Here is a 27,237-nt window from a genome sequence, read left to right on the forward strand (position 1 = left end):
GCCCCAGGGTGCTCTGGGTCCTGCCCCCTGCTGGTCAAGAGACACTATGCCACAGGGGTGCTGTCAGCTCAGCAGAGGGCAGCACCACCCTGACACAAACCTGGGGTGGCTCTCTTCTCTCCTCAGTTACAGCACAGTAACAGCTGGCAATTTTATTGAAAACTTTACTTGAAAAAATAAAATTTCCAAATATTCAGGTGACACAAACTCACTGTTATTGCTTTGAGGCCTGTGAATCAGGCTGTGACATTTTGTGTGGTTGACAGCCTATTTACATGAGCTGAGTCTGGTTTCCTAGGGAACCTACAAGGCTTGGGGTTCTTCTCTGCACTTGACCTAAGGGAAAGAAGTGGGTGAAACCAGGTTTTATCATGCTGGGAGTCTGGGCTAGAGGAGAGGCAGTGTCTTGGGCCTCTCCCAGAAAAGAAGAGTCTGAAGGGGAAAGGCAACGAGGGTGGGTGTACTCCCAAGGATGGGTCTTTCTTTGGAGGTAGGTGAGATCACAACCGTGCAGGCAGGGCTAAGACCTCAGGTGAGCGGACAGAGCCTATGCCTTTGAAGGCTGGAAGCTTGCTCAGGTCCTAGGCCAGGCTGCCCTTTGGACGGTTCTTTTGGAAACAAAGCCCTTGGAGTTTTTCTGTGCTGCTTACCTGTCTGGGTTCTTGCTATGGGTGGGGAGGCAGCACCCTGCTTGGGGCTCCTGGTGCCAGGCTCACTGCAGAGGTCTCGTGAGGTAGAACAGGGGCCACTGCTGTCCCCATACTTCTCTCGGGGGAGAGCCTTTTGCTGGCTGTCGCCTGAGCCTAAGCTTAACAAGGGCTAAGACCAGAAAGGTTGACTTGTATCCCAGGAGTCTGAAACGGTGGCGGGTCCTCAGTCATCAGCCACAATGGAGAGGGCTCTGAGCTCACTCAGTCTGGCCTCATTCTCCCTCTCTCGCTGCTCATCAGTGTGGCCAGGCTGGTCGAGCTGCTGGGTCAGGTCTCCGAAGATCTTCTGCATTTCAGAGTAGTACCCAACCTGGAGGCAGGGATGGAGAAAGAGGTTGGCAGGTGCTGGGCTCCCGGGGTACAAAGCCCCCTCAGCATTGCACCCCCTGGGCGCGTCCCAGAGGCCCACATGCTGCTTGTTCTCTTAAGCAGAGCGCTCAGGCTGGGTGGAGGGGGCTGGCTTCCACTCTTCCCTCCATCACTGCCCTTCCTCTCAGCCCATCTCCTGAAACTGCAGGGCAAGTAGGGAAACTGAAGCCACAGACCCCAGCCCTTCAGGAACGTCCACTGCTGCTGCCAGGATGGCAGAGGAGGGGGGGCAAGGGGGCCTTGGTGAGATGGATGGAGGCGGGGGTTCTGACTTTGGAGCCCTCCAGGCAGCTGAGGGGTGTTGGGGCCTGTGCCGGGAGATCTAGGACAGTGCAGCCTGAGGCTGGCTGAGGGCACTGGCAGGACCCTCCTTGAGTCCTGGGGAAGCCAGGGAGTCAGGCACTGACCCGAGGTGCTTCAAGAAGCTAGACCTTTGTCCATGGGGAAGGGGCATGGCTGGACCCCAGAACCCTGAGAGTCTTAGAGGTAAAGGTGAGAAAGGTGACCCCCCCCCCCCCAGCCGCGTGTTCCTTCCCAACCTGTCCCATTAATCACGCTTCGGCTGTTTGGCTGGAAAGCAGGGTTCGCAGACCAGCTTGTTTCCGTGTCCCTGTGTGTGTAGGCACCGGGGCTGATGGGAGAGGCCTGTGGCAGTGGGGTGGGGGTGTGCTGAGGACAGCACTCGTCTCCACCTCCATGACCAAAGGCAAACACTTCCGTGAAAGTGATCCACATTATTCAAAACTCTATTCAGACACTGCTTCCACTCTAGACAGTGGAGTGCTGTCACTGGGAAGGCCAGGCCGAGTGGCAGGTTTGGTGGCAGGGACGTGGCTCAGCTGCTTCTGAGGAGGGGTCTCTCATACCCCCACAGCTAGATTTCCACTGGGCTGAGGGGAGCTAAATGAGGGTCTCCAAATGTTGCTGTCCCCTGAGGGGACGGGGCGTAGACCAGGGCCGGGAGAGGGCAGGGGATGGCCTGCCCTACCCCCACTCCCCGCCCCAGAGCCGCACTGCGCAGGCTGAGTCACTAGGAATGCTCACTTCTCCAGTGACTAATGGCAGCGACAGCCTCGGGAGGGGGAGGCTGGTGCTGAGGAGGCAGTGAACAGTCCCTATCCACCCCGCTGCCCGGTTACGGGGCATCCCTAGCCCCTAACCTCAGGTCTGGGCACCCTGGAGCTTCCTCCAGTGAGCAACAGAATGGAGGGGGCAGGGTAGCATGCAGGGGGCCGGGAGCAGGGGTGGTGGTGGCACAGGGAGGGAAAGCACAGGTCTCCTTAAACACATTCCTCCACAGCCTAGGCTGAGCCTCTGGAAGGAAGTCCTCATCTCCAGGAGAATGCTCTGGAGGCAGGTGTGGACACCCACCCCCCCCCCCCCTTCACTTGTGCATGTTGGTGCTCTGCCTCATTTCTCCCTAGCGGCCAAAAACATGGTCACTAAGTTCCAGCTCCAACATCAACCCTGCTCAGGGTTCTGAGCACAGGCGTGCAGCCCCATGGGTTTTGGTGTCTCCAAAGGCTGATAGGCTGGGCAGGTAAGGATTGGGCTTTTCCCTGGGTACCCTGAGGCCTTTCAGCTTCGGTCACCTTGTTGACTGCAAGGAGTGTGTCCACTAGAGGGCGCCAGACACCCAGGCCAAGCACCGAAGTGGGCAGGAGGGGGCCGACTCTTTAGCTTTGTCACCGGCTGGGGAACGGTGGGAGAGGTGGCAGGATGCTGAGTGCCTGCAGGAGGCTGATGCGGGGGCCCCACATGGCAGAGACCTCTTGGTTTGGCACCTTAACCTCCTCTCTTTTACAATGGGGAGAACAATCCCTGCGAACGGTTTGAAGAATGGCCGGGGCTGGGGGGGGGGGGGTTGCTACGCAGGAGCTACATGCAGCTGGACATTGTGTCCTCAAACCCTCGAGTGGTGGGAGGCCTTAGCCTGCTTCCCACCCTCCAGCTGCCCGGCCCCGGTGCTACCCCGGGCACCTCTATGCACACCTGGCCAGAGGCCAGCCTGCCTTTCCACTGGAAGGTGCCCTGTGGCCTGGCACCCAGGCAGAGGCCTTGAGCATGGCCCTCCCCAGGATGTAGGGAACCCTCCAAGGGTTGCTAGAAGTCAAGAGAGCCTATGGTCTCCTGCCTAGCGAGGAGGAGCAACTAGAGCGGGGAAGCAGGGGTGTGGGCCTTTGCCCTGCAGGCCTCTGTGCCGGACCTGAGCACACCAGGCAAGAAGAACCTGCCCGTCAAAGTGAGGTGTTGACAGAGTGTCTCTCTTCTTGCCACTGGTGGTACAATGAGAGGAGAGAGAGAACTTGAGGGAAAAGCCATTCAACAAAAAGGGGTCTCATCCTGGGACTGTGATTCACCAAACAGCAACGGAGGAGCCCAGGCGGTAAGTCCAGCAAATGCTCAGAGTCAGACGCAGACGCGGTGCCGGGGGCAGGGTGGCGGCACTGCTGACTTGGCGGAGAACGGCTAAGCCACCCTCCCAGTTGGGAAGCAGGGACGGGCGCGAGGGTGTCTACAAAGCCCAGGACCATCTCCCAGGGGAGCAAGCATTCGCCGTCCTTTGGGGCAGGGTGGGGAGCCGCCTCACCTGCGCTCGGATCAGGGACTCAAAGCTGGGCTGGAAGTAGTCCAGGCGGCTGTTGTAGAACCGCGGCATCTCATCCAGGAGCTGCTTGTTCTTGGCCTCAAAGTCGTCCCGCACAGGCCGAAGCTCTTCTCGGGCCTGAGGGACAAGACACTGGGTGTCACAGCTCTTGGTAGCTTACCCAGAGTGTATGCTGGGGGCACGATGTGTATGTTGGGGGCGGGGGTGGGGTGGGGATCACATCTGGTGTCTTGGTCTCCTAGCCCCCAAAGCTGGTCCCCAGGTGAAGGAGGAACTTGCCACAAGTCACCCACGGGGCCCGTTGTCCACACCCACCTCTCCCTTCTTGGTACCTGGTGGAGTTTGGCCAGCACTGGCCCCGTCTTCTCCTTCTCCTCGTACTTCTCCACCTTGGCCTGCAATCTTCTGTAGTCCTGCAAGGCCTGCTCCCGCCGCTTCACCGCCATGTTGAGGCTTGGGAAGACACTGCTAAACCTGCCGCACAGTCGGATACAGGCTGTTCTTGGAGCCGCAGCCCAGCAGCTCGGCGTCCATTCAAAAATACATACTGAGTGCCTACTAAGTGCCAGACCCTGTTCTAGGTCTTGGGGATTTCACGTGGGTAAGACAGATGAGGCCGTGGCCCCTGGGGAGCACCCACTGCTGAGAATGCCGTCTGGGGTAAGGCCACAGGAAGGAAGTAGGACTAAGGGTCACTCTACTGATCAGAGTGAGCCACAGGAGCAGGAATGCAAGGAAGCCACTGGCATGGCCACTGCCCCTTCCCCACCCATCTCATATGACCCCGCACATGACAGAGACCTGTCACAGAGCATGGGAGAGCTGAAGACTCTTGGGAATAATCTGTCCAACATCTTCCTTTAACACAATCAATGAAATTGAGGCCAGAGAGATGACATGACTTGTCCAGGGTCACAACCAGGATAGTGACTGTCCAGCAGAGAGCTCAAGCATCCCAGTTCTCTGGCACCTCCCTGCCACCTCATGGTGTCACTAGCAGTGACAACTGCAGTCAAAACCTAGTCTTGGCCTATTTCTATCAGCTGACCGTGAGAAAAGCAGGAACCCTCGGGTTCTGCCACTGAAATGGCTGAACCGTTGAACCAGATGTTTGAGGAAAATGACTCAAGGACATCTTGTTGCCCCACCAGGACTAAAAAGGACCACAGGGAAATGCTGAGGAGTGGGCCACTCACAAAGAGTGTCAGCGGACACTTTTGGCCCCTGTGGGCATCATCTTTGTGATGACTATCATCTTTGACTGGGAAGAGCAATGAGGTCTTGAGACAGACACCGGGCAGGACTGCATCCCAGGCAGGGACGCTGTATTTCCCTTGATTGGAGTGTCGGAGAAGGCAAGGCAAGCCTGCAAGCAGGTTTTCTGGAACTGGACGGGAAGAGATGGGGCAGCTGCCTGGCGAGCAAAGCCTGCAGGGCAGGAGGCATCTACCCTGCAGGTCGGGCCCCGCAACTGAGGAAAATGGTGGCACAGTGGTTATTCGGGGTTGAGAGGCACAGAGGGGGCACTCGGGGCCAGAAGACTGGGTTTCTCTAGGAGCGGCCGGGACAACATGCTGTGGGGACCTCCCCTTCCACAATGCTGGGGCCGGAGGTGCCCGTCAGCTCCAGGGCCATCTTTAGGCAGTTCACATGCCACAGGAAGAACAATTTTCCAAGTCTGCCTCTCAAAGAAGCATGATCATGAATTTGGTTTTTAAAAGCCCCAACAAATCACGAGTGCCCGTGACATAAGAGTAATGAAGATTTTTGCCAGAGAACAGAGAACATAAATTTGACCGAAGCACTGAATTCCCCAGCCAAGGCTATAGATACAGGCAGTAGGTTCTGGTCAAACAAAAGCCTTATCCCCAAGAAAGGACACTAAAATGAGTCCTTCTAACTGACTGGTGACCTAATGGGCTCACTACCTAACTGGAAAGGCTAGAAGTGGGTAAGACATGCCCTTAGACAAATCAGTCATCAAATCGATACTTGAATGACTGATCTGCCAGCAGAGGAGCCTCCTTGCTGCTGTGTGAACTGGGTGTGGGGAGCAGTACCTTCAGGACAAAGGTCCCCTATCCTGGGTAGGTCTGAACAGATAAGACCATGGGCAGGGACCAGCCTCACTGTTTGTGCCTCAGGCGGCAGCTCTGAGGGGGTCTCAGTTGCTAGGCAAGCCCCTCTCCCCTCCTGGGAGGAGTGTGACCAGCAGCTGAGAGGCCTGTGACTCAAGGAAGCAGGTGCAACGGAGCCTGAGAAACCACCACCACCACCACCACCCTCTTGACCCCAACCAGACTAGAGGCCACCAGTGGCCACCCTCATTCTCTCATTAGAAGTGGCCTGCTTAGGTGGCCCCAGTGCCTGGGCCTCTGCTGTCCATGCTGCTGGCGGCCTGGGAGGAGTGGGCACGGACAGGACAAGAATGGGGCAGGAAGCAACAGGTGGAGGGTTTCCTCCTATTAGGAAAGAGGGCAGCACCAGGGATGCATTCTGCGGGCGCCAGGCGGGATGACCACCATGCTGGTGGCTGAGCAGTTCCGGATGCCCTCTGACCCCAGAGCACTCGTCTCTTTGCTCACCCTCAGTTGTCACCTGGGGTTGATTCCCAGGGCTGGGATCAAAGGCACAGAAACGACAACTAAATGCCATTGCAGGGGTTGGGTTCAGGCCTCCCCTTCCACAGATGGGGAAACAGATTTGGAGGAGCAGGGCGCTGGCCAGGGTCATGGGCCGGCTGGGGGCCAGCTGGGACTGCCCGCCCAGCACTTTCCCCACTCCGCTGCAAAGCGCCCCCTCGGCATTTATGGACCATCCTGGTCTTTCTTCCTGAGAGCGCCATCATGGCTTCAACACTGGGTCACAAGCTCCTAAGATCTGTGTTGTGTCCGCCCTCCAGAGAAAGCAGAACAGGGCTGGGCCTACACCACACCCTCGCTGAAGCTCTGCCCAGGTGACTGTCCTAAGGTTCAACCAAACTGCCTCCCCTGGGTAAGCAGTGGGGTGAGGAGGCAGTGAGAGGGAGGAGGGAAAGGGGGAGGGAGAAAGAGGCCGGCTGGGAGGTAGGCTGGGAGCAGCCGGCCCTGGTGGGGAATGCCTGCCATTCCTCAATCTGTGCCCACACAGCCGGGATCTTCCACCCACCAGGAAAGGGAAATTGAAAGCATCCCCATCCGACCATGTGAACACAGCCCAGAGACTGGGGGATTAGAGGCCGAGCCCCCTGGGGGGAGGCTGGGGGCGGCAGGGTGGCCATGTGGTGATGTTCTTCATCAGAGGACAGGAAAGCTGCAGTTTCCTGTTTCCGGTACTGGGGTCCCTGGGAGCTTCTCTCCTGGCAAGAGGCGGCAACAGGCAGTGCCGGTTTTATGTGGTTGGGGGAGATCGCATGTCGGCTACGGGATGGAGAAGCCGGCCGGGTAGGCAGGCAGGCCCGGGGGGCTCAGGCAGAGGTCAGCGGATCTGCTGCGGAGATGGTGCCCGCCTCCTGTGCCACTCACCCACCTTCCTGGCAGGTGGTGGGCTGCTGGGGCGGTGGGAAGCAGCCGGGATTTCTCTCCATTTGGCTGTAGAAGCCAGGCATCAGATTTCAAGGCTGCCTCCTTGGTTGTGAAATCGAGGTTGGAGTCAGTCCCCTAGCTCTCTGAGCTGGTGTCCCCTGCCTAGCTCTGCCAGCCATGGGTGTCTCTGTGGCAGCTCCTGGAACGCCAGGGGCAGGGTCTGCTCTGCCCGTGGTCCTTCCCACCCAACTGCGAACACTCGGTCCTGGGGACCCGGTCAGAAAGCCTCCAGCCACGGAGCCCCTGCTGCCACCTCCCTCCTGAGCCACCAGCCTCCTCGGCACCCAGTTCCTCGTGTGGCCCTGCAACCTGGGCCCGAGCAGGGGGTAGGGGAAGGGGCCCAGGGAAGGAGGGTGGGCCGAGCCTCCAGACAGCCTGGCTCGGAAAGAGCTTTCCCTAACCCCACCCCTTGGACCCGAACAGGGAGTGAAGAGCTCAGTAACCTCAAAGCCAGGGGCTAGAGGACCAAAACCTGCTCTCTTCATCTCCCTCCGGGCCCTGATCCAGGCCTAATGGTAATTAGCAGAGCCTCATTACCCAGGCCTGGTGAGGCAGCTGCCAGGGACCACCACAGAAGAGGTAATAAAGTGCAGCTGCCGGGCTGGAGCGGGAGCCTTTCTAGGTCAGAGTCAGTTTGGGAGAGGCTAGGGGGGCAGATGAAGTGATGTGGAGCTTCAAGGCAATGCTCCTGCCTGTCCCCGCCCCCCGCCAGCACACCACCTCAGGGGACCGGGGGATAGGTCTGTCTGATCGCTGCCCAGAGCCTGCCTGAGAGAAGATGAGCCTCGCAGAAGAATTTCTGACCCTGTCGGGTCACGAGTTTGGGGACCTTCCCAGGCAGGACCCTGCTGCTGCGCCCTTCCCCATGTGCAGCCACCCCCACATCTCCGAAGCCGGGCGCCGCAGGCAGCTGCTCTCCCGGTGCGGCGGGGAGATGAAAGGCCTTGCTCATCCCCGCTGAGGGCTGGCCAAGCGCTCTGCTCGCTTCATTCAGCAAGCTCTGGGACCTCTGGCTCTCAGCGGGAACAGAGGGAAAGATGGCAAAGTGACCACTGACTAGAGACTGTCTGCTGGGGCAGACCGCAAGTCACTGAGTGCACTGGGCAGGGCGGGTGCTCTGGGGCCACAGATCACATCGCCAGCGTCCCTGTTGAGTTTCCGGTCAGCTCCCTGGGAGTCTGGGGTTCTAGGCTGCTGGAAATGATATTCGGTCCCCAGTCGGCCAGTTGATCTGCCTTTCCAATAAGCACCCCCAGCCTAGTTCCCTCAGGCCTGTGGTCCCCAGATGACCACTACTCACTTTTTTAAGGGTTCAATCACGGTCTTTTGGATCTGGTTCACCTGTTGAAAGAAAGACCCAATGAATCAAGACCTAGGGGAAGTCAGACTCTTCCTAAAAGGGGAGGATCTACGTTCCTGAGAAAGGGGACAGTCAGGGCTGTCCTGAGAGCCCTGGGTGGGGACGAGATGGGGCGGGGGCACCCCTGACTCCACAGCTGGAGCTAGGCGGAGAGGACGACGATGTCCAGGACATCGAGGGCAGCAGGGAGTACTGTTCTTGTTCCAGGTCTGTTCTCCTCCCGCCAGCACCGTCTGCAGGCTGCTGACAGCTGTGCTCAGGGGGCAGGCTGGGTGGGCAGCTACAGAATGTGTGAGGGGCTCCGGGTGAGCAGAGCTGCCCTGCCTCCCTCGGGGTCTCACAGTGAGCGATACGAGCTCGTGGGAGTCACGGGCAGCACAGGGTGCCGAAGCAGGTCCAGGAACAAGCTCACGGGGCTCGTGACACACGGGTGTCAGAGCACTGAGGGCGTCGGAAGACCGAGCCCTGGGAGGACTCTCTGCACGGGCGCTCCACCCAGGCAGAAGCCACGGGAAGGGGGAGAGCAAGACCCCAGCTACCTTCTCTTGGTTGAAGGCGTCCATCCGCTTCATGGCTGTGTCCAGGGCTGTCACCATGTTCAGGAAGTCCTGGTCTTGCTCGCAGAGGGGATTGGAGAGCAAGTCCAAGGATATCTTCACAGCAGATTTGGATAAGGCTGTAAGAAGTCAAAGCTCGGTGAACCTATGAAGGGACAGCCTTCAAGATCTTGTCCTTAGGACCCTATCCTTCCTCAGTCCAGCGGCCATATCCTGACCGCCACCCCGGCCACAGGCCAGAAAAGCTAGAGTACCACAAGCTGAAAGTCACCGGTCCTTACTGGATGGTGTTCGCTCCTGACCATCTGAGGCTGCTCTGGGTAGTTCTTCGGAGCACCTTTACCTTTGGCAATGACTTCATTTCCCAAACTCTAGGTTTTAACAGAATCCTTTGGGCGGGAAGCTGTAAAAAATACCTATTTTCTAGCTCTAAAGAGTCCATCTCAGTAAGTCTGTAATCCAGAAACATGTATCTTAAAGAAACTCTCCAGGTGGTTTGGGCCTGAAGCTTGGTTTGGGACCCTCTCACGGACGAGAGTAAGAGTGTGCCCCACGAGGGCTGGCAAACATACCATAAAGGCTAGAAATCAAGATGGCAGGCTGTGTGGGCTGCATGGTTTCTGCTGCAACTACTCAACTCTACCATAGACAGTACCTAAAGAATGGGTGTGGCTTTGTTCCACTGCCCCTTTATTGACAAAATGAGGCCAGATTTGGTGTGGCCAGGCAACCCCTGGTTTCAATGACATACACTCAGAAACTTGTTTTCCTCTGAGCCTCTGGAGCTGGTACAGACCCTACCGAGCAAGCACGGCCCCTTCCCAGTCTCTTCCTGCCCCTGTAGACTTTTTTTTGCACGTAATGGAGACTGAAAGACTTGTACTTTAGACCAAAAACTCCAAAGCTGCTGACAGGTTTCCATCCTGCCTCTGCAGGGTTCCTGTGCCCCCACTGTTTTATCCAGGGCTCATACAACGCAGGAGACATTTCAGGTAGTGTATTTTGGCCCCGTTTTACAGATGAGGAGGGTGAGGCTCCAAAGAGGTTATAACTCCCTCAAGGTCAAACAGCTGTAAGTGCCGAGCCAGGACTAGACCCTGGGCACCCGCCTCGCCGCCCACTCCTCTCCTGGTGATCCGCCTGGAGACAGCTGTGGGCAGGCCCCACAAGGCTCTGCTGCGGTATCTGCTTATGTTGTTAAAGGTCTTCTCTGGTACCATTTCCCCACAGATGGAGGCCGCTGCCCTGCTGTAGCCTTGTTCACATGTTTCTACACCATGTTTGACACAGGATATGGGGCTATGGGGAGCCTGGAAATCAGAGGGCAGCTCCAAGGCAGGATGGAGATCTATTGGCAGCTTTGGGGTTCTCAGTCCCATACAAGTTTTCGGGTCTCCATTATTTGCAAACAAACAAACAAAAAAATTCTAGAGGGGCAGGCAGAGAGACTGGAGAAGGGGCATGCTTGCTCCATAGTGTCTGTACCAGTTTGAGGGTTTCAGGAGAAAAGATTTTGAATGTATTCCTCACTACTTTATGCCACTGAATTTAAGACGGTAACACACCATTAATGTATAGCCATTGAGAAAGAAAAACTATGCTGCGAATTATGTTATGGTGTGTTGATTTCTGAGATGTTAAAAGTGAAACAATGTCTTTGAATCAATGAAATGAGGTCCACTCCAGTTAACCAGAGATGTGCCCCTGCCTTGCCATATGAGGAGCGCGTTGGCCCCACGTGCCTACTCCTTGGCCCCAAGGGCCTACTTCTCTGTTTCCGGTGGGAGAAACGGAAGCCTAGCGGGTCCCTCTCCACTCAGGCTCCTCCATATGCCAGCAGAGAAGCCCACAGTGGATGACTGGCTCACGCAGCGCCCCGTCCTGGGCCTCCCTCTAATCTGGTAGCCTGCTGCAGTCACCCAGCAAACAGGCACAGTATGGGAGAAGCCTGGAAATATATACTTCCCAGAAATGTTGAGGCAGTGGAGCTAAGAACCCTCTTTCAAATCTGTGCAGTGACTTTGTAGGCTTAGGAGCAAACATCATGTGTAACTGGACTGGATCATGAAATGGTCATACACAGTATAATTAAAGGATAGAAACTTGGGACAAAACTGGAAACGTTTTTGAAAAATTTCTTCCACTACTTTTTAATATTTGAGGAAAAAAATCCTGAAAAGGTAGGGCAGGGGAGACTTCCTTCCCAATTTTCCTTTTCTTTCCTAAAGCCTCACACTTCAGGCCTCTGCCTCTGTCTTTGTTCGAACCATCTGAAGTCAATTAACAGTGTGGAATCCCACTGGGAGTCCTCACTGGCCTATGTGAGTGAGTGAGTGCTGCAGGGCAGGGCCATAGAGCCTCCACTCTCAGGGACTGGGAGGGTGTGGCCAGCCCAGCACCAATTGGGAGGCTGGTGGTCTTTGAACCTTAAAGAGAATGCGGGTCTCCAACTCCACATGGGTCTCTGGAACCCTGATGCCACCTCAAAATATAAGGGTCGACAAAGACCTAACAGGGACTGCCGGTGCACAGATGATCTTGTTTGGGAACACAGAATGGGATTTTAGATCTTGTCCAGGCAGTTGATTTCCCTCAATTGTCTGGGGCAGTGGTTCTCAAAATGGGGTCCCCGGGCCAGCTGCCTCAGCACTGCCTGGGGGTGGGCTGGACAATCTGCCTTGTGGCGGGCCTTCCGGTGACGCTGATGCACTGACTGTGACTGCTTCAGGAGGGCTTTCTCTGCCCAGATTCTAGTTCTCACTGGGGGCGGACGAGGCCAGGAACCCTGGGCCCCAGGGGTCCCCCATTTATTTTGATTTCTTGTGGGGAAAACCATGCTCTCCACTTCATGATCCCTGACGTTCCACAGCTTCCAAAGCTGCCCACTCTGAAAACGCAACCTTCCCTTCATCTGTGCTCTGACAGTGCAGTCTATCTGGAGAAGTACCAAAGAAAGGAAGCAATAGGTCACAGCTTCTCCTGTACTGGAAAGGCAGTGGCGAACGATAAATATGCCACCCAGGGAACCTGGAACTATCCACAAAACAAATAACAGATGGGCTCCGTAATCAGACCCTTGGCTCGCTGCACACGTAGTCTGGAGATGCCAGGGACAGTCGTGTTCAGACCCACCCATGTCCTCTGGATGAGCGGTGACATGAGCATCTGTGCACAGACCACAGGAGCCAGCCCTGACGTGACGGAGGGGCAGAGGTCCACCCGTGACCCGGCCAGGCCCGGCCCAGCTCTGGACTATGCCACCTACCCAGATCAGCATCGGTGCCCTTCTTCATGTCCTTCTGCAGCCTCCTGGTCTGCTCCTCCAGCCTGCAAGGCAGGGGCACAGGCTTAGGCACCTGGCATCGTCAGCTTGCTTCAGCCCCCTTCCTTCCCATCTACCTGAGTGAAGCCCAGCCTGATGCCCTGGAAGGCCTGCCAGGAGAGGGGGCCCCTGCTCCATGGGGAGTTTTCCCACCGACTGAAGGGCTGCTACCGGCTCTGCATGAGGCCAAGCACCCAAAGGCTATGAGTTAACGACTGTCACATAGCCATCAGCTGGGGGAGAATTTCTGGCAGGCTGTGAACTGAGCTGCCCTCTGCTCCCGCGGCACTTACGGGACAGATGAGCAGCCCACTAATGGAGGTGCCGGAAGGGGCAGTGTGGGAACTGAGACCTGGTGGAAGGCTCCTGCCCTTCCCCCCCTCGCCCCCCCCCACTCCCCCCAGCCTCCATCCTTCTGGGCTTTGACACTCACTGCTGGAGTTTTCCATACTCCCTTTCAAAATCTCTCTCCACCTGTAACCAAAGAGATAACTCAATCATCGGAGAAATGACAACACGCTGGAAAAAATCTGCCAGCCTACTGAAACTCCCTCTCCACCCTCCCCCCAGCTGCAGAAAACAACACGGTCCAGTTCATACAAGCTCCAGCAGATCGTTAACGACACAGTATCCCTGTGTTCCCAAATTAATTAAGTGTTTGATTTAGGGCACAAGACTCCCCTCCCAGATGGGCCAGCCAGGCAAGTAGCAGCGGATTGTGGCTCTGTTCCTCTACCACAGGGAGCCAGGCGCTGGGCTGCGTTCCCTCTCTCCCCACCCCTCCCATCGTGAGGCAGGTGAGGTGCTCAGAATGTGAATGTGACTGAGACTCGCAGGGGGGGAAGCAGGCGGGTCCCCTCCTACTCCTGGCCCTGGTTTCCTCACAGGGCTTACCAACTGTGAGGTTCAGGGTGGACCAAGAAACGTCCTGTCTGCACGCTCTGTGTGCTGGAATGTACCAAGCACAAATACTATTGCTACTGACCGGCAAGGCTCTCTTAAAATTCTTGGTAAGTAACCAGATTTCCCCGATGCCAGCAAGACTGACATCAGATGGGTGTAAGTCCTGATCCCAATTCTGCCACCTGCATGTCAGGTGAAGTCAAGAAAGTCACTTGCACGTCCAGTGCCTGAATTTCTCCATCCGTCAAACGGGGCCCTGGCAATGGCCTCTCAGGAGAGTGGCCTGTGAGGGATATGACACCTGAGAGCCGAGAGGAGGGGACCGAGGCCTGTCCTGGTTCCCTTCTGCAGAGGCAGCAAGAGCTCCCTGGCCAGTGTGCTGAGGCTCTGGGCTGAGGCGCTCAATTAAGAGCAGCTAACATTCACGGGGTGCTCGCCGCATGCTTCTGTGAACGGCTTCTCCCCCACAACTGCCGAGGCAGGTGTACTTGTGGCCCTCACTGCACCAAGGAGCTCCCTAGGACAGAGGGGACGTATGCTGCACCAGCTCACATGACTAGTGAGTGGCAGGGCTAGGATCTGGACATAGGCAGCCTGGCTCCAAGGCCTGTGCTCTTAACAAGCATTCTACCAAAAAGGGGAAAAGGTATTTGCTGATGAATTAAAGCCACGACCCAAGAAAGGTGCCTTCTTGGCTGCTCCCCGAGATGCCTTCCAGTGAGAGCCCTAAACCCTGGTCCTCACTCTCACAGCAGGCTGAAGGTCACAGAACCCAAAGCTGTGGAAAGTGTCAAGGCCCCATTGTTCTTTGCCAGCGCACCCTTCCTTCACAGTGCCCCATGAAGGAGCATTCTGAAAGCCCACGGACCCACACTCGTGTGCATTTAGGTAAACTCAACACAGTCACAGAACAGCAAAACATTATTCAGGCCGATTATTTCATGTTACAAACACAGAGGACGAAGCCCAGAGACGGGGAGTGATTTATATAAGGACTCAGGGCTAGTCAGAGGCAAACCAAGGCTAGAATTCAGACTCCTAGTTCAGCACCGGCCCCCTTTTTAAAATGACATTCAATAACCTCACAAACATTTATTGAGCACCTATTAAGTGCAACGCAATCTGCCAGGTGAGAGAGATGCTCTGGTGAATAAACAGATGTGGGTCCTGGCAGGGGAGATAAAACAAATACACCTCTAACCTAAACCATGGACAGCCCCGTGGAGGACGGGGGCTAGAGAATGGCACAGAGAACCTACTTAGCTAAGGTCCCGGGGCACAACCACATGTCGCCCTTGCATGGACACACCTCACGTTCCTCAACTGAAATGTAAAATTTAGAAGCAGGAACACAGGGTCTTTCCTTTTACTTTCTGACCCCAGCACCTGGGGTCTGACACAAAGTCGTGAAGTAAAATTCACCATCGGTTTCCCCCACCCTACAGTCTTTGCCCTCTTTTCAACAGACCCCCTGTTTTTCCATCCAGGAACCCAATGTTTTCATCATCACCTTCCTATGATCCATCAAAAGCTGCTCTTAAGAGGAAGCTCAAACTTCGCTCCCACTAAAGCGTATATTCCTGAAAAAAGCTTAAAGTGCTACCTGTCCCAGGGGATGTGTAGCTGGGCAGGAATCAAAGTATCAGCCAAAGGCCGGAAGAGCGTCTGGCGCGATGCAGGCGGGAGATTTGTTCTGGGGTAGCGAGGCCTCGCCCGGGGCCCAGCAAGCCCGCGCTGGGACGGTCCAGCCCTTTCTCCACCAACACCGTCGAGGAAGGTGGTGGACAGGAACGAGCAGAGACGGATGACAGATGGACTCTGATACCAGCTGTGCAGTATTAAAAACACTACCTAACATTTTGAGTCTCACGTACTTTTCTAGAGGAATGGGATAACTCCATTCGGCCTTCCCCTGGGAAGATTTTCAGTGGCTGCCAAGGAAACGGGGTAGCAGTGTCCGTCTTGTTGGCTTGTTTAGAGGATCACCGAACAGTCTGTGTAGAGCACAAAGCTCGGTGCCTGGCCTGTGGATAGGGTTTCCTTGTTCTTCTCCCATGCACTGGGGTGCTGGGGGTGCCCAGAGAAGTCTGGGGGTGCAGACTGGTCTGTGGCCCTTTGGCAAAGCACGGGGTCAGTTGATAGCTGGGATGAACGCTGATTTGGGCTAAGCCAGGATCCTGTGCCCAGGGGTTACACCTGGGCCTCCCTTAACTGGACATATCACCCCTCTTATTTTGTAGGATGTGACGGCTAAGCAGAGTCTTTACGTATTAAAAGTATTCTTTTCCAAAAAGACGAAGTCAAGGATGTCCTGGTCAGACTCTAGCTTTTCTTTTAAAAAAAAATTTTTTTTTCAACGTTTATTTATTTTTGGGACAGAGACAGAGCATGAACGGGGGAGGGGCAGAGAGAGAGGGAGACACAGAATCGGAAACAGGCTCCAGGCTCTGAGCCATCAGCCCAGAGCCTGACGCGGGGCTTGAACTCCCGGACCGCGAGATCGTGACCTGGCTGAAGTCGGACGCTTAACCGACTGCGCCACCCAGGCGCCCCCAGACTCTAGCTTTTCTAAAGATGAAGAACATGCAGTGGGTGCTCCCACAGGGAGGCGGGCGCAGAGAGCTCCGGCCTTGGCTCCTGGCGCTCTCTTTTGCAATCCCCAAGTGTGCCGGTGCGTGTGTGGGATGTCAGAGAGCACCTGGTCCCCCTGGCTGGGAATGCTTGGACTTGCACGGAGAGCGAGTGACTGCGGGTTTCCAACTGGGCTGGAACATTCTGGTTGGGGAGCCGCTTGAGGTCTTACCCCGGCAGCTGAGAAGTATGTCAGGGTGGAGTTCGATCCTTCTGCTGCTGCTCACGGCCACGTGAGAGCCTGAGATGTTCATGAACGTGTCCCCCTTCTGCCTCTGGCAGCCAGGTGTGGGTTGCTCTCAAGATCGCTCTCCTCCCTTGAGGAAAGATCCGAGGCAACACCACCAGGATTCTGGCCCCTCGGATAATGGATAAGGGAATAAGGAGACACACTGGAGTCCTAGTGCAAGGTATCTCCATTCCGAGGGAAACAGCCAAACACGGAAGATCTGAACATCTCTGAATGCTTGATGCTTTTGCCAAAAAGGCGATTAGCCCCCAGTCAACAATGCAAGTGCAAACACATGTGCACGGCTGTCAGTGGGTCAGGGCGGGCCGGGCCGGGCGGCGAGGTTAGCGAAGGGGGAATGAGCACCAGACGGCCCGCTGCTCTGGGCATTTGCAAAGGCTCAAGGTGGAGGGGTGAGACTGTGCTGCTCAGCGCTCTACCCCCGCGCCTAGGGTCAGGCTGGCATGGAGCAGGAGTCAGTATTCGTTAAATGAATGAGTGGGCTGAGGTCTCACCCAAACGGACACTCGGGGTGAAGGGAAGAAGGAGACCGGCAGGCAGGGCTCCGGCTCTAGCCCTGGAGCTAAGCCGTGTCGGATCAGAGCTGAGGCAGAGGGCACACTGGGTGATCTCGGAAGCTCCCTCTTGGAGGGGTGCTAGGGGCGGAAAGCAGCCTCCCTTTGGTGGATCATGTGTTACCACATGATCAAATGAGGCTGAGAGGCTCTCCACTTTGCAAGTGGAGACTGTCCTCAAGTGGGGGCTCTGTGTGGCAGGATGCTCCCCTGCCCTGACGCTGTGGCATGCCTGCCTAGCTCGGAGTCTAAGAGTGTGCTTTCCTTCGTGTGCAAGACCCAGGGTGACCCCTGCTTCCAAGAGCTCTTCCCTCCTCGAAGGTTACGGACGGGGAAGCGGCTGCTTTTTGCCATGCCAAGATGCTCTGGCTACCTTATGGGACTGGTGGGGCAGGAGGGGTGTAAGCAGAGGGTGCAGAGAGTTCGGACTGGGAGGTGGGCGAGCTTTTGTCCCTCCGCCTCCATCCAGTGGCCAGCCCCTGCAGAGAACATGCCATTCCCTCGCCAGAGCCTTGACAACAATGGAATTCGTGTTAATAACCTGGGTGCAGAAGAACAGTGAGAGCAAACACACAATGCTTTCTTTGTGTCTGACAGTTGGGTACCTTGAGCCAAAAACCTCCTGAAACTCCCTGAAGATAACGTGAGCGTTTCTTCCCATGACGGGGGCGCCATGACTTCCAGGCAGCAGGCAGCAGGCAGCCACATCTGCGCCTCTGACGGTGCCTGGGCAAGAACGGTAGCGCGTCACCACTGTCTGGGGGCAGCTGCCGGAGGCGCTGAGACGGCTGCCCGGGCTCGGCCTATGATGGGGGCCCGGAGAGGCTTGTGCGGCAGAGAACGAGATTGAAGAGGCAGGCTCTCGCTCCGTATACTTCGGTGCCTCTGGGGAGTTGAGGGAGCAAGTAACTCTCTTCCAAAGCCTAAGTCGGCTTTGATTCCTTGTGAGAGATCAAAGGCCCGGCCTACCATTTCCTTGTAGTAGGGGATCCGGCTGCTTGGAACAGGCTGAGTCCTCGGTGGTTTCTAAAGAGTCAAATCAACTATCTTCCCACAAGGTAGTTAATATTTATTGAGGGCTCATCATGTGCTAGACACTGTGTTAAGTGGTTCATACACATGACCTCATGTACACAAGACTCATACTATATCAGTGGCATAGGTACTAGGATCCTCACTTACGAAGGAGGAAACCAACGCTCAGAGACAGTAAAGGGCCTTGTTCAAGGTCACATACAGCATGTGGCGGAGCCGGTGGGAATCCAGGCAGGAAACCTACCATATCTGGCTTCTTAACCACTACTTGGTGCCCAGTCTGACTGGGGGAGCAGATTCCAGAAGTCAGAGGACCGCAGTTCCATCCCAAACAAGACTGACGTGAGGAGGGGAAGAGGGAAGCCACGGGCCCATCTGTGGGCTTGTCTGTAGGGCCGTCCATAGGTGCTGGGATTGTCCATTTGTCCCTCCTCTGGGGAGTCCTTGCCACTCCTCAGATTAAAAGACCCAGAGATCTTTCCATCAACAAACTGGCAAAGAAGCTAGAAACTGAATTCTAACCTATACTTTTCTGTAGAGAACAACGGCTATCTCTATAGAGGTAAGGGTGTTGGGAGGGTTTTCTGTTTGCCTGTTTGTTTTTTGGTAGTGAGCGCTGGGAATAAAAGACCCTTCTCAAAACCACTTCCCTTTCAGATCTGCCCTGGATTAAACTCTGGAGACACAAAGCCACACCTTCCCACTTCCTGTAGCCGGCTAGAGCCCAACATTTGCACGCCCAGATTCTTTGCGCTTCAGCTGAGAGCCTCCACAGATGGTCAGCCTCTGCATGGGAGGTAAACTCTCAGTCTGTCCTCGGCCTGCCTTCACTTGAAAGAGAAACGCAGCCCATTTCCTTTTAAGTGGCCTGCCTTTGGATTTTCCAAAGACTGAGCCATTGGTCAGATGTGTGCTGAACTTCCCTTCCTGCCAAAATGAAGCAGGAGCTTTCCTGTAGTCCTGAGTTCTGAGCCAAGGAGGGCCGAGGTTATTAAGACAAGGAGAACCGTCAGGGGCTCCAGCAGGCTGACAGTTGCTGGAACTGTCACAATGAGAGATACTGTACAGTTATGGGTTCCCACGGTGAAACCAACAGCCTGATTAGATTTGGGGGTGAGGGAGTTCAAGAGGCCATTCTTTACTAGAATTCCCAAACCTCGGCAGACCTTCACAGCCTGAGTGAGGCAGCATAGAGCAGTGGAATGTGCATTGAACAGAGACTCTGACTTGGGTTCCAATTTCGGCTCTGTCGGTATTAGGGTTTTAAAAAAAAAAAAATTTTTTTTTTTTGTTTTGTCTTAGGAGCACTCATGAGTGGGGGAGGGGAAGAGGGAGAGAGCAGCTCAAGCAGCTCTGCTTGAGAGTTGGATGCTTAACTGATTGAGCCACCCAGCTGCCCTAGTGTTCGGTTTTTTACAACCTTAGAAAGTCATGGTGGCTTCGTGGGCCTTGGTTTTCTTGTAAGGAAAATCAGGTTGGACTAGATGATCTGTAAGGGCTTCCAGCTCTAAACTTTCTAAAAATCTGTGATTCCTCTCCCATTCTGGAGATTAATAGAGATAAAAATTGTGGGTTCTCAAGGAGGTAGGATTCAATCATGCCCTCCTGACTCTGGGTCCTGGCTAAGAATTCCTTTGGCAGTGGAGAGAAAGGGACCTGGAGCCTCCTGGAGAAGCTTCCTGGTCTTCACACAGCCTGAGGTGGCTGGAGATAAAGGCCTGGGACATGTCCTTGGCAGGGGCTTAGGTTTCAGGAGTCCACTCAGGAAAGTGCAGAGTGCCACGCCAGACTGCAGAGATGGGCTGTCACCCACCTGCTCCACCTGCCCCAGGATGGGGACTAGCCAGCCTGATTTGCAGAAGGAAGATGTCCCAGGCCAGGAGGCCTCTGCAAGCCCCAGTCTAAGTGAGGTTCCAGAGCGACACGGCTGGGAATGAGGCAGCCCGGGTTCTGCCCTCCCCAGCCCCACAATGTGCTGAATCAAACCTCTGGTTCTCTGCAAAGACCATGTGAGACAGACGGAGTCTCAGAATGAAAGAATCGGGTTACTCACTGTTTTAGGGACAATCTGTTTCTTGGGCTGCCCAATCTTGAAAGGAATCCTAGGAGAGAAAGAGACAAAGAGGGATTTTAGGAGAAACAGGGAAGGATGTAGCTGAAAAGAACTGATGAAGTCAAGGCCACTTTTCCCTGGAGGGTAACGAGAGCCAGTGGCCTGCTCCTGGCACTCGAACCACACGCCCTGTGGATCTAGGGCCGTCGGCAGCCAGGCTGGGCTCTGGAGGGTGATCTTCCCATGGACAGTGTCGGATGGAAGTCCTGGGCACCACCTTCTGCCCCAGAGCATCTTTCCTACTAGTAGCCGGGCGTTGAAACACGTTGCAAAGGTGAGGGCAGGGAAGGGGAGATACCACACGACAGACAGTCATTGTAAATCTGTGTCCTGAGGAGCTGCAAAGTCAGAATTACAGGCTCGCTGGGGCAGCTATCATCCTTGAAAACAAGCGTTTAAAAACACCATGAGAACCACTTATCGTCTGTATATACTCTGTAGTAGTATCGTCTGCTACTTCTCTATAGAGGACTTGTTACGTGGCTGGAGACAGAGGACACACTACAGGGCATTAAGGCCCAGCCAGGCTGGGTTATTTCTGGTGAGAACTGACAACCTGAAACGTGGCTAACTCAAAGAGGGACCTGAATCTAGCCCAGGTCTGCCCTCTGCACCTCAGGTTCTCCACTTGGAAATGGAAGGCAGTTTGGCATAACAGAAGGAGGGTCAAGAATCTAGCCTCTAAATCTAGGCCCCCCTCCACTGGCCCCCACCGCCTCCCGCTCTGAGGAGCGGGCTGCCCTCTGGCAGGTAACGACTGCCCTGGGATTCATTGCCCACTCTGTGAAAGGACAGGGTTAGACTGGATAATTCAGAAGCTTCCTTGAGGCATGAAAAATTCTGATTCTACAATTCTGAGAAGCGTGGTCCCGCTAGGAGCAAACACAGTGCATGCCAACTGCTGGAGAAAAAGAGGCTCCCCAGAGCCCCCAAGGTAGCAGTGAGTGAAGCACCCCTGAGATCAGCTCAGGGCACAGGGAGTCAGCAGGAGAGTCCCCAGGGCACGACTCCACTCCCACTCTTCTCTCAGTGCTCAGGACGCTGCAGTCCCTCCCTTTCAAACCTCCCGCTTCCAGCTTCCACCGCTACACCCGCCCCTTCCCTCCGCACCCCCTTCTGCCCAAGCCTTCTTTCTCTTGGCCCAAACTGACCAACACTGTTGCTAAACCCAATGGTATAATTAACCACCGATAATAACCCCAGACAACGATCCGGTCGAGAGGATGGGCCAGCCTGAGTCACAGTGGTTTAAATTTAATTTCTGGAGGACATCCTGTTTATTGTTAACCCAGCCCGGTAATTTGGGAGCGTTAACCCTTTGGGGGCTGGCTGATTCACGTGGCTTCTGTAAACAAATAATCAGTGGCTATATAATTACCAGGGGAAAGGTAAGCTCTGGAACTGAAAAGAAGAGAAAGGGAGAAATTGCTCTTTCCCCTCCTCAAATCTAAAGAACAGAGGTTAAGGGAGCTGAGCTCCATAGTCCCCTCCTCGTGTCCCCAGTTACTTTTCCCCAAATCAGGGATTGGAGTTGACTGACACAATGGTTTTGGACAGTGAACAACTGCCCTCAAGGACTATTTTGGTGACAGTGCAAATGAGGTCCTGGTGGCATTGAGAGAAGATTGAGCCTGCACGAAGCATGTTGTGGGATAATAAGCTTTGGACCAGGAATCAGAAAACTGATCTCTGCCTTTGACTAGTTTTGTGATGCGAACAAATCACGGTCTCTCTGGAGCTTTTTCTTTCTCTTTCTTTCTTTTTTTCTTTCTTTCTTTTTAAAATTCTTTTAATGTTTATCTTTGAGAGAGAGAGAGAGAGGGAGGGAGAGAGAGAGACGAACGTGAGCAGGGAGGGGCAGAGAGAGAGAGGGAGACACAGAATCCCGAGCAGGCTCCAGGCTCTGAGCTGTCAGCACAGAGCCCAACGTGGGGCTTGAACTCATGAACTGTGAGATCGTGACCTGAGCCAAAGTCAGCACTTAACTGACTGAGCCGCCCAGGCACCCCTGGAGCTATTCCTTAAACTCTAAAACAGAGGAGATGGAAACTTGAATTCTAAACTGAATCTCTGTTCCAGGAACATGGGGGCAGGGTGAAATTCTACAGAATTCTCAGAGTGGTCTTCACAATGATTCTAACTTGGAGTCTAGTACTACAGACTAGCTATAAAGAAATGAAGAACTTAGATGCCATTATTTGTGGTGCCACAGCCTCTCTAAATCTTAATTTGGAATCACAGTATTTTTAGAATTGCAAGTTACCATAGAAATTGTTCCAGTTCAACCCTCTCATTTTGTAGATGAGAAAACCAATCTGGAAAGGTCCAGTGACTAGCCCAGGGTCATTCTGCTGGTTCACGACTGAACCAGGAGTAAACAATCCACTTTTCTCTCTGCTATTCTTTGCCATGAATTTGTTATGTTTATTTGAAGGAACTAAGGAAAATCATCTGATCAAAATACCTAACCTTAAAATACTGTGGAATTTCAAAGGGGCTCACTATTCTTGAAAAGACTGGAAATGCAAGGAATGAGGAGGGCAGCATTATCGGGAGGAAGGAGGCTTGTGCTGACCCGGCTCCGTCTGAACAAATGATAGGTTCCAGGTATCATGTTGGCTGAGTGCAAAACGTCACTGACAATGTCTTTGAGACAACAGGTAAAGAACCTGGACTGTCCAGGGCAACTGGGACACATGGCCATTACACCCACATGGAATGCCTTCCCTTCTCCCAGCTTGATCAAAGCTGTCCTCAAGTCCAAAACCTTGCTTACCTTCTTCTAAATGTCTAAGACTTCATTTGGCATTAAAAAATAGCCTACCTTTTATATTAATTGAAGTTTACCCATTTAAAAAGTAAAACATACTCATCAGAGAAAACTTGGGAAATACAGCAAAGTCAGAGACAGAGAGAGAGAGAAAGAGAGAGGGAGAAAGGGAAGGAAAAGGAGGAAAAAACAAAACATTGCACGGTCTCATATCTAAAGATAACCAAGGCTAATGTTTTGGTGTTAATTATATTTTAAAAGTTTGCAGAAAGAAAAAAATCTGAAGCAAATATGCCAAATGTTAATAGTGGTTAATTCTGGGTGTAAGAGTGTGACTACTGTTTTCTTCTTTGCACTTTCCATATTTTTCAAATAAACTAAAAAAAAAATCCCTTGTTTTTTTCCTTGACTACAAAAATAACACCTGATCAGTGTCAAACACTTGGAAAAAATGGAAACACACACACACACACACACACACACACAGAAACAGTAACACCCTGAATCTGTGTGTAAATACATGGACATGTGTACATATGCATATTTATATAACTTAAAAAACCTAAACATATCATAAAGGCTTCTATATGCCAAGATGTGGTTGTCATCAGCCTGCCCTGTTAAGAGCTACCTAGTATTTCATTATATATCCCTATTTTATTTTTGTGATCCACATCACTTACTAATGATCATTTCAACTGTTTCCAATTTTTCTTCTATTATTAAAAACACTAATAGCTAAATCTTTGTGTACATCAAGGATTAGTCACATAGGATAAATTCTTAGAATTGGAATTGCTGGGTCAAAGGATATATACATGTCTAAGGCTTTGATACATTTGCCAAATTGCCCTGGAGGCAGATTGAGACAGTTTACATTTTTTAAAAGATTGAAATGGTTTACATTTTACCACTAGCCCTTTGGCCTGTTTATCAGGATTTTTTTTCTGGCTTAGCGTTTGCCTTTCCCTTTTGTGCAATTAATCTGAGTTTGCTTTTATCAAAGTTACACGTGTGCATGGTTTAATAAGACAACAAGGTTTGTTAAGTGAAACATGAGGTCCTATCCTCCCTCCCCCTGCCCTAATCTCACTTGCCCAAGACAAGCACTTTTCGACTCTGCTGGGTTTTTTGGCACGTACCTTTGCATCTCTAAATAAAAATGCGTCTATTTCTATCTCTGGTTAGGTTTTAGGCACTAGCTGCTGACTTTTTCTTTTGCAAGGGGAAGATTTAACGAAACCAACCAACTGACCAAGCTCTTGCAGGCTTCTACCCGTTACACAAAGGCACATCCGAATCTCCTCTTCTTCTCGATACAGTTATGTGATTTGGTCAGATCAATAAGTAAACTGTTGGGAGAATAATGTGATTTCTTGTCCTTCCTGCATGTGGCAGCCAGCAGATTTTTCAGCCTCAGCCAAACCTTCAGAAGCTGCAGAGTTCCGAGCCAAGCCTCCCAGCTAGGCCACTCCCAAATTCCTGACCTGCAGAAACTGGTACTGTTGTTTGGAGACTCTAAGTTGTGGGGGAATTTGTTACACAGCAATACGTAACTAATAACACTGCATGCTTTTGCTCCTAAAATTGTCATTTTTCTTTCACATGCTGAATTTTCTATGTATTTATTGTCTAAATTTACTCTTAATACATTCACTCGTGTCAGGTATTCACTTCTTGAAGCGGTGTCCGAGGCAGCCTCCAACCTGCTCCGGTCAGGACCCGTCGCCTCGGCCCCTGGTGTAGAGCTGGAGGCCCAGGCTCGCCCTTCTCCTGCCTCCTATAGGAATTCTGACAGCTGGAATCCGGGTCTTCCTCTTTGCTGGTTTACTCCTCGTTTGGGCAGAGTAAAAGTGTGTGTGAAATCACCTTTTGAGACTTTGCATAACCAAAACCTCTTTGCTCTCACACCAGTTAGTCTGACTGGGTATGGAATGTAGGTTGGACTTCATTTCTTTCAGAATCTCACAGACTTTGCTTCCCTGGCTTCTCATTTCCCAGTGCTATTGTGGTGAAGTCTAAAGCACTCTTATTTCTATCCTTTGTAGGCAACCTACCCATTCTTCATGCAAGCTTCTTGAATCATGTTTGTCCCTGGTGGTATAAACTTTCACAGTGATGTACCTCGTGGGTCTAATTGCACTCACTGTGCTGGGATACGCACCAAATTCTTTCAATTTGGCTATTTGTAATCTTTCGTTCTGGGCTTAAAAAAACTTTGTTGTGGCTCGTGTCTTCCCCCATTTTCTCTGTTTCTCATTTCTGAAATTCATTTTTTTTTTAATTTTTAAAGTTTATTTATTTTGAAGGAGAGAGAGAGAGAGAGCAAGCATGGGAGGAACAGAGAGAGAGAGAGAGAGAGAGGAACAGAATCTGAAGCAGGCTCCAGGCTCCGAGCTGTCAGCACAGAGCCCAGTGCGGGGCTGGAACCCACGAACAGTGAGATCATGATCTGAGCCGAACTTGGATGCTTAACCAACTGAGCCACCCAGGTGCCCCATTTATTTCTGAAATTCTTGTAATTCCAGTGCTGACCCAACTTGGTTGCTTCTCCAGTTTCTTTATTTTTCAACATTTCGTATCTTCTAATACTTGTAAAGTTTTTCATTTCTGCTATCATATTTTTAATTTCTGAGAGGTCTTTTTACTTTTCAGGATGTCCTTTTTTTTTATGGTATCTTGTTTTATTTCATGGATGGCTTCTCTCTCTGATGATCTTTAAAAAAATTCTTTTTTAATGTTTCTTTATTTTTGAGAGAGAGAGAGAGAGAGAGAGAGAGAGAGAGAGAGAGAGAGAGAGACAGGGCATGAGCGGGGGAGGGGCAGAGAGCGAGGGAGACACAGAATCCAAAGCAGGCTCCAGGCTCTGAGCTGTCAGCACAGAGCCTGACTCGGGGTTCGAACTCACAGACCGTGAGATCATGACCTGAGCCAAAGTCGGACGCTCAACCGACTGAGCCAACCAGGCGCCCCATCTCTCTCTGATGATCTTAATGACAGATTTACAAAAAGTTTCTTCTGCCTTCCTTCAGTCTCAGTTTCCCCTCAAGTTGTTTTCTGCTTTTGCCTCCATTTTTCACACTAAACACTCCCCTTGGGAGTGTGGTAATCTTGGGTGTCTGCTCACATACGGGACTGGAGACAAGACAGCTGATCAGAAGCTGTGAGCGCTCAGATATTGTCTGTGTACTGTGTGCAGTGACCTGGCTGAGCAGTGTTGTGGGGAGCCCCTGATGTCAGTATCTGTACTCCCGGGCAGGTAAGATTTCCTAGAGAATTTTTCAGTCTCTCGCCATGGGAGTAAAGGCCCAGCAGAGTTGTTCCGAGAGCTCAGTGAGTAGAAGAGGTCACTTGAGCACATGCCATGCGTGCAGGTGCCATGGGGGAGGGGAAGGGTTGTCTCGGCACTCCCCACGCATTTCTTCACTTCACCCTCCTGCCTTCAGGATGGCAGTCCTGCCCTCAGCTGGGCTTACAGTGGATCTGTGTTTTGTGGGCCCGAAGCTTATATGATTTTGTATGCCTTTTAAAGAAAATGAATTTACAAATATCAAAATTGGACGGGGCCCCTAGATGGCTCAGTTTGTGGAGCGTGGGACTCCTGATCTCAGGGTTGTGAGTTTGGGCTCCATGCTGTGTGTAGAGATTACTTAAAAATAAAATCTTTTAAAAACATTAAAAAATATTAAAATCGGCATGAAAGTGTTTATTTAGACAGAGAAAAGAACATAATAAATTACAAGTTATAAAAGCTGACAAATAACATGAAATCAAAAACTCAAGAATAACCTAAAATTTTTATTAATCATCTGCCTGACACACCTCTGTATTCATTTCCCTGCATTTTTTGGCTGCGTAGTCTATGATTGCCTCTTCATGTGACACCGAGTGGGTAACATCATTTTCGTAGAGAAAAGGAAGGTAATTCAGCCTTTCCTCTAGTATGGTTGACTGAAACTTGTTTTCTATTATTGACAGTTCAGAAAAGCTTTTTTTTCCAGCTTACCAGTAATATATAAATATAATAAAAATTTTGCTGTAAAACTTAGGAAAATCTCGTTTCCTTCATAAATAAACTGTAAGATTTCAGGACACATTTCAAGGTTTCTTGTATAATGACTACTCTTAACCACTCTCTGAATTAATGGAGGTAACCAACCTCTCTGTTCCTGATGTCACTGGAGGAGGGCCCATCATGAGTTTTGTCATCTTCGTTATCTTTCGTGTTAAGAACTTTAAATTGTTTTATCAATGTGTTCTAATGATTTGCGCCTCTTTATTAACTAGATTATCAAACCATCGCTCCTCTTTAAAACTGATCTCATTCTTTTTTAAGAAATATTCTTAAAAAAATTTTTTTTAAATGTTTATTTATTTTTGAGAGACAAAGAGAGACAGAGTGCAAATGAGGGAGGGGCGGAGAGGGAGGGAGACACAGAATCCGAAGCAGGCTCCAGGCTCTGAGCTGTTAGCACAGAACCTGATGCGGCAC

At 52.4% G+C, this 27,237-nt stretch overlaps 1 protein-coding gene across 2 annotated transcripts in view; it reads right to left on the reverse strand.

Moving 5' to 3' along the window:
- Positions 1 to 150: 150 nt before the first annotated feature.
- Positions 151 to 27,237, reverse strand: part of BIN3 (bridging integrator 3) — a 42,603-nt gene continuing 15,516 nt past the window's right edge. For both annotated transcript variants that reach the window (XM_047090374.1, XM_047090375.1), the window contains 8 exons: positions 19,916 to 19,964; positions 12,923 to 12,963; positions 12,433 to 12,494; positions 9,150 to 9,286; positions 8,551 to 8,591; positions 4,020 to 4,161; positions 3,670 to 3,804; positions 151 to 1,020 (listed from right to left, as the gene is read on the reverse strand). In XM_047090374.1, coding sequence (XP_046946330.1) covers positions 874 to 1,020; positions 3,670 to 3,804; positions 4,020 to 4,161; positions 8,551 to 8,591; positions 9,150 to 9,286; positions 12,433 to 12,494; positions 12,923 to 12,963; positions 19,916 to 19,964 — 754 coding nt within the window. In that variant the 3' untranslated portion in view covers positions 151 to 873. The remainder of the gene's footprint in view (positions 1,021 to 3,669; positions 3,805 to 4,019; positions 4,162 to 8,550; positions 8,592 to 9,149; positions 9,287 to 12,432; positions 12,495 to 12,922; positions 12,964 to 19,915; positions 19,965 to 27,237) is intronic.

Source organism: Lynx rufus, unplaced genomic scaffold (assembly GCF_022079265.1).
Source record: "Lynx rufus isolate CCGP_SWC_20201006 ecotype Redwood Valley unplaced genomic scaffold, mLynRuf1.p SCAF_3, whole genome shotgun sequence".
Taxonomy (NCBI): domain Eukaryota; kingdom Metazoa; phylum Chordata; class Mammalia; order Carnivora; family Felidae; genus Lynx; species Lynx rufus.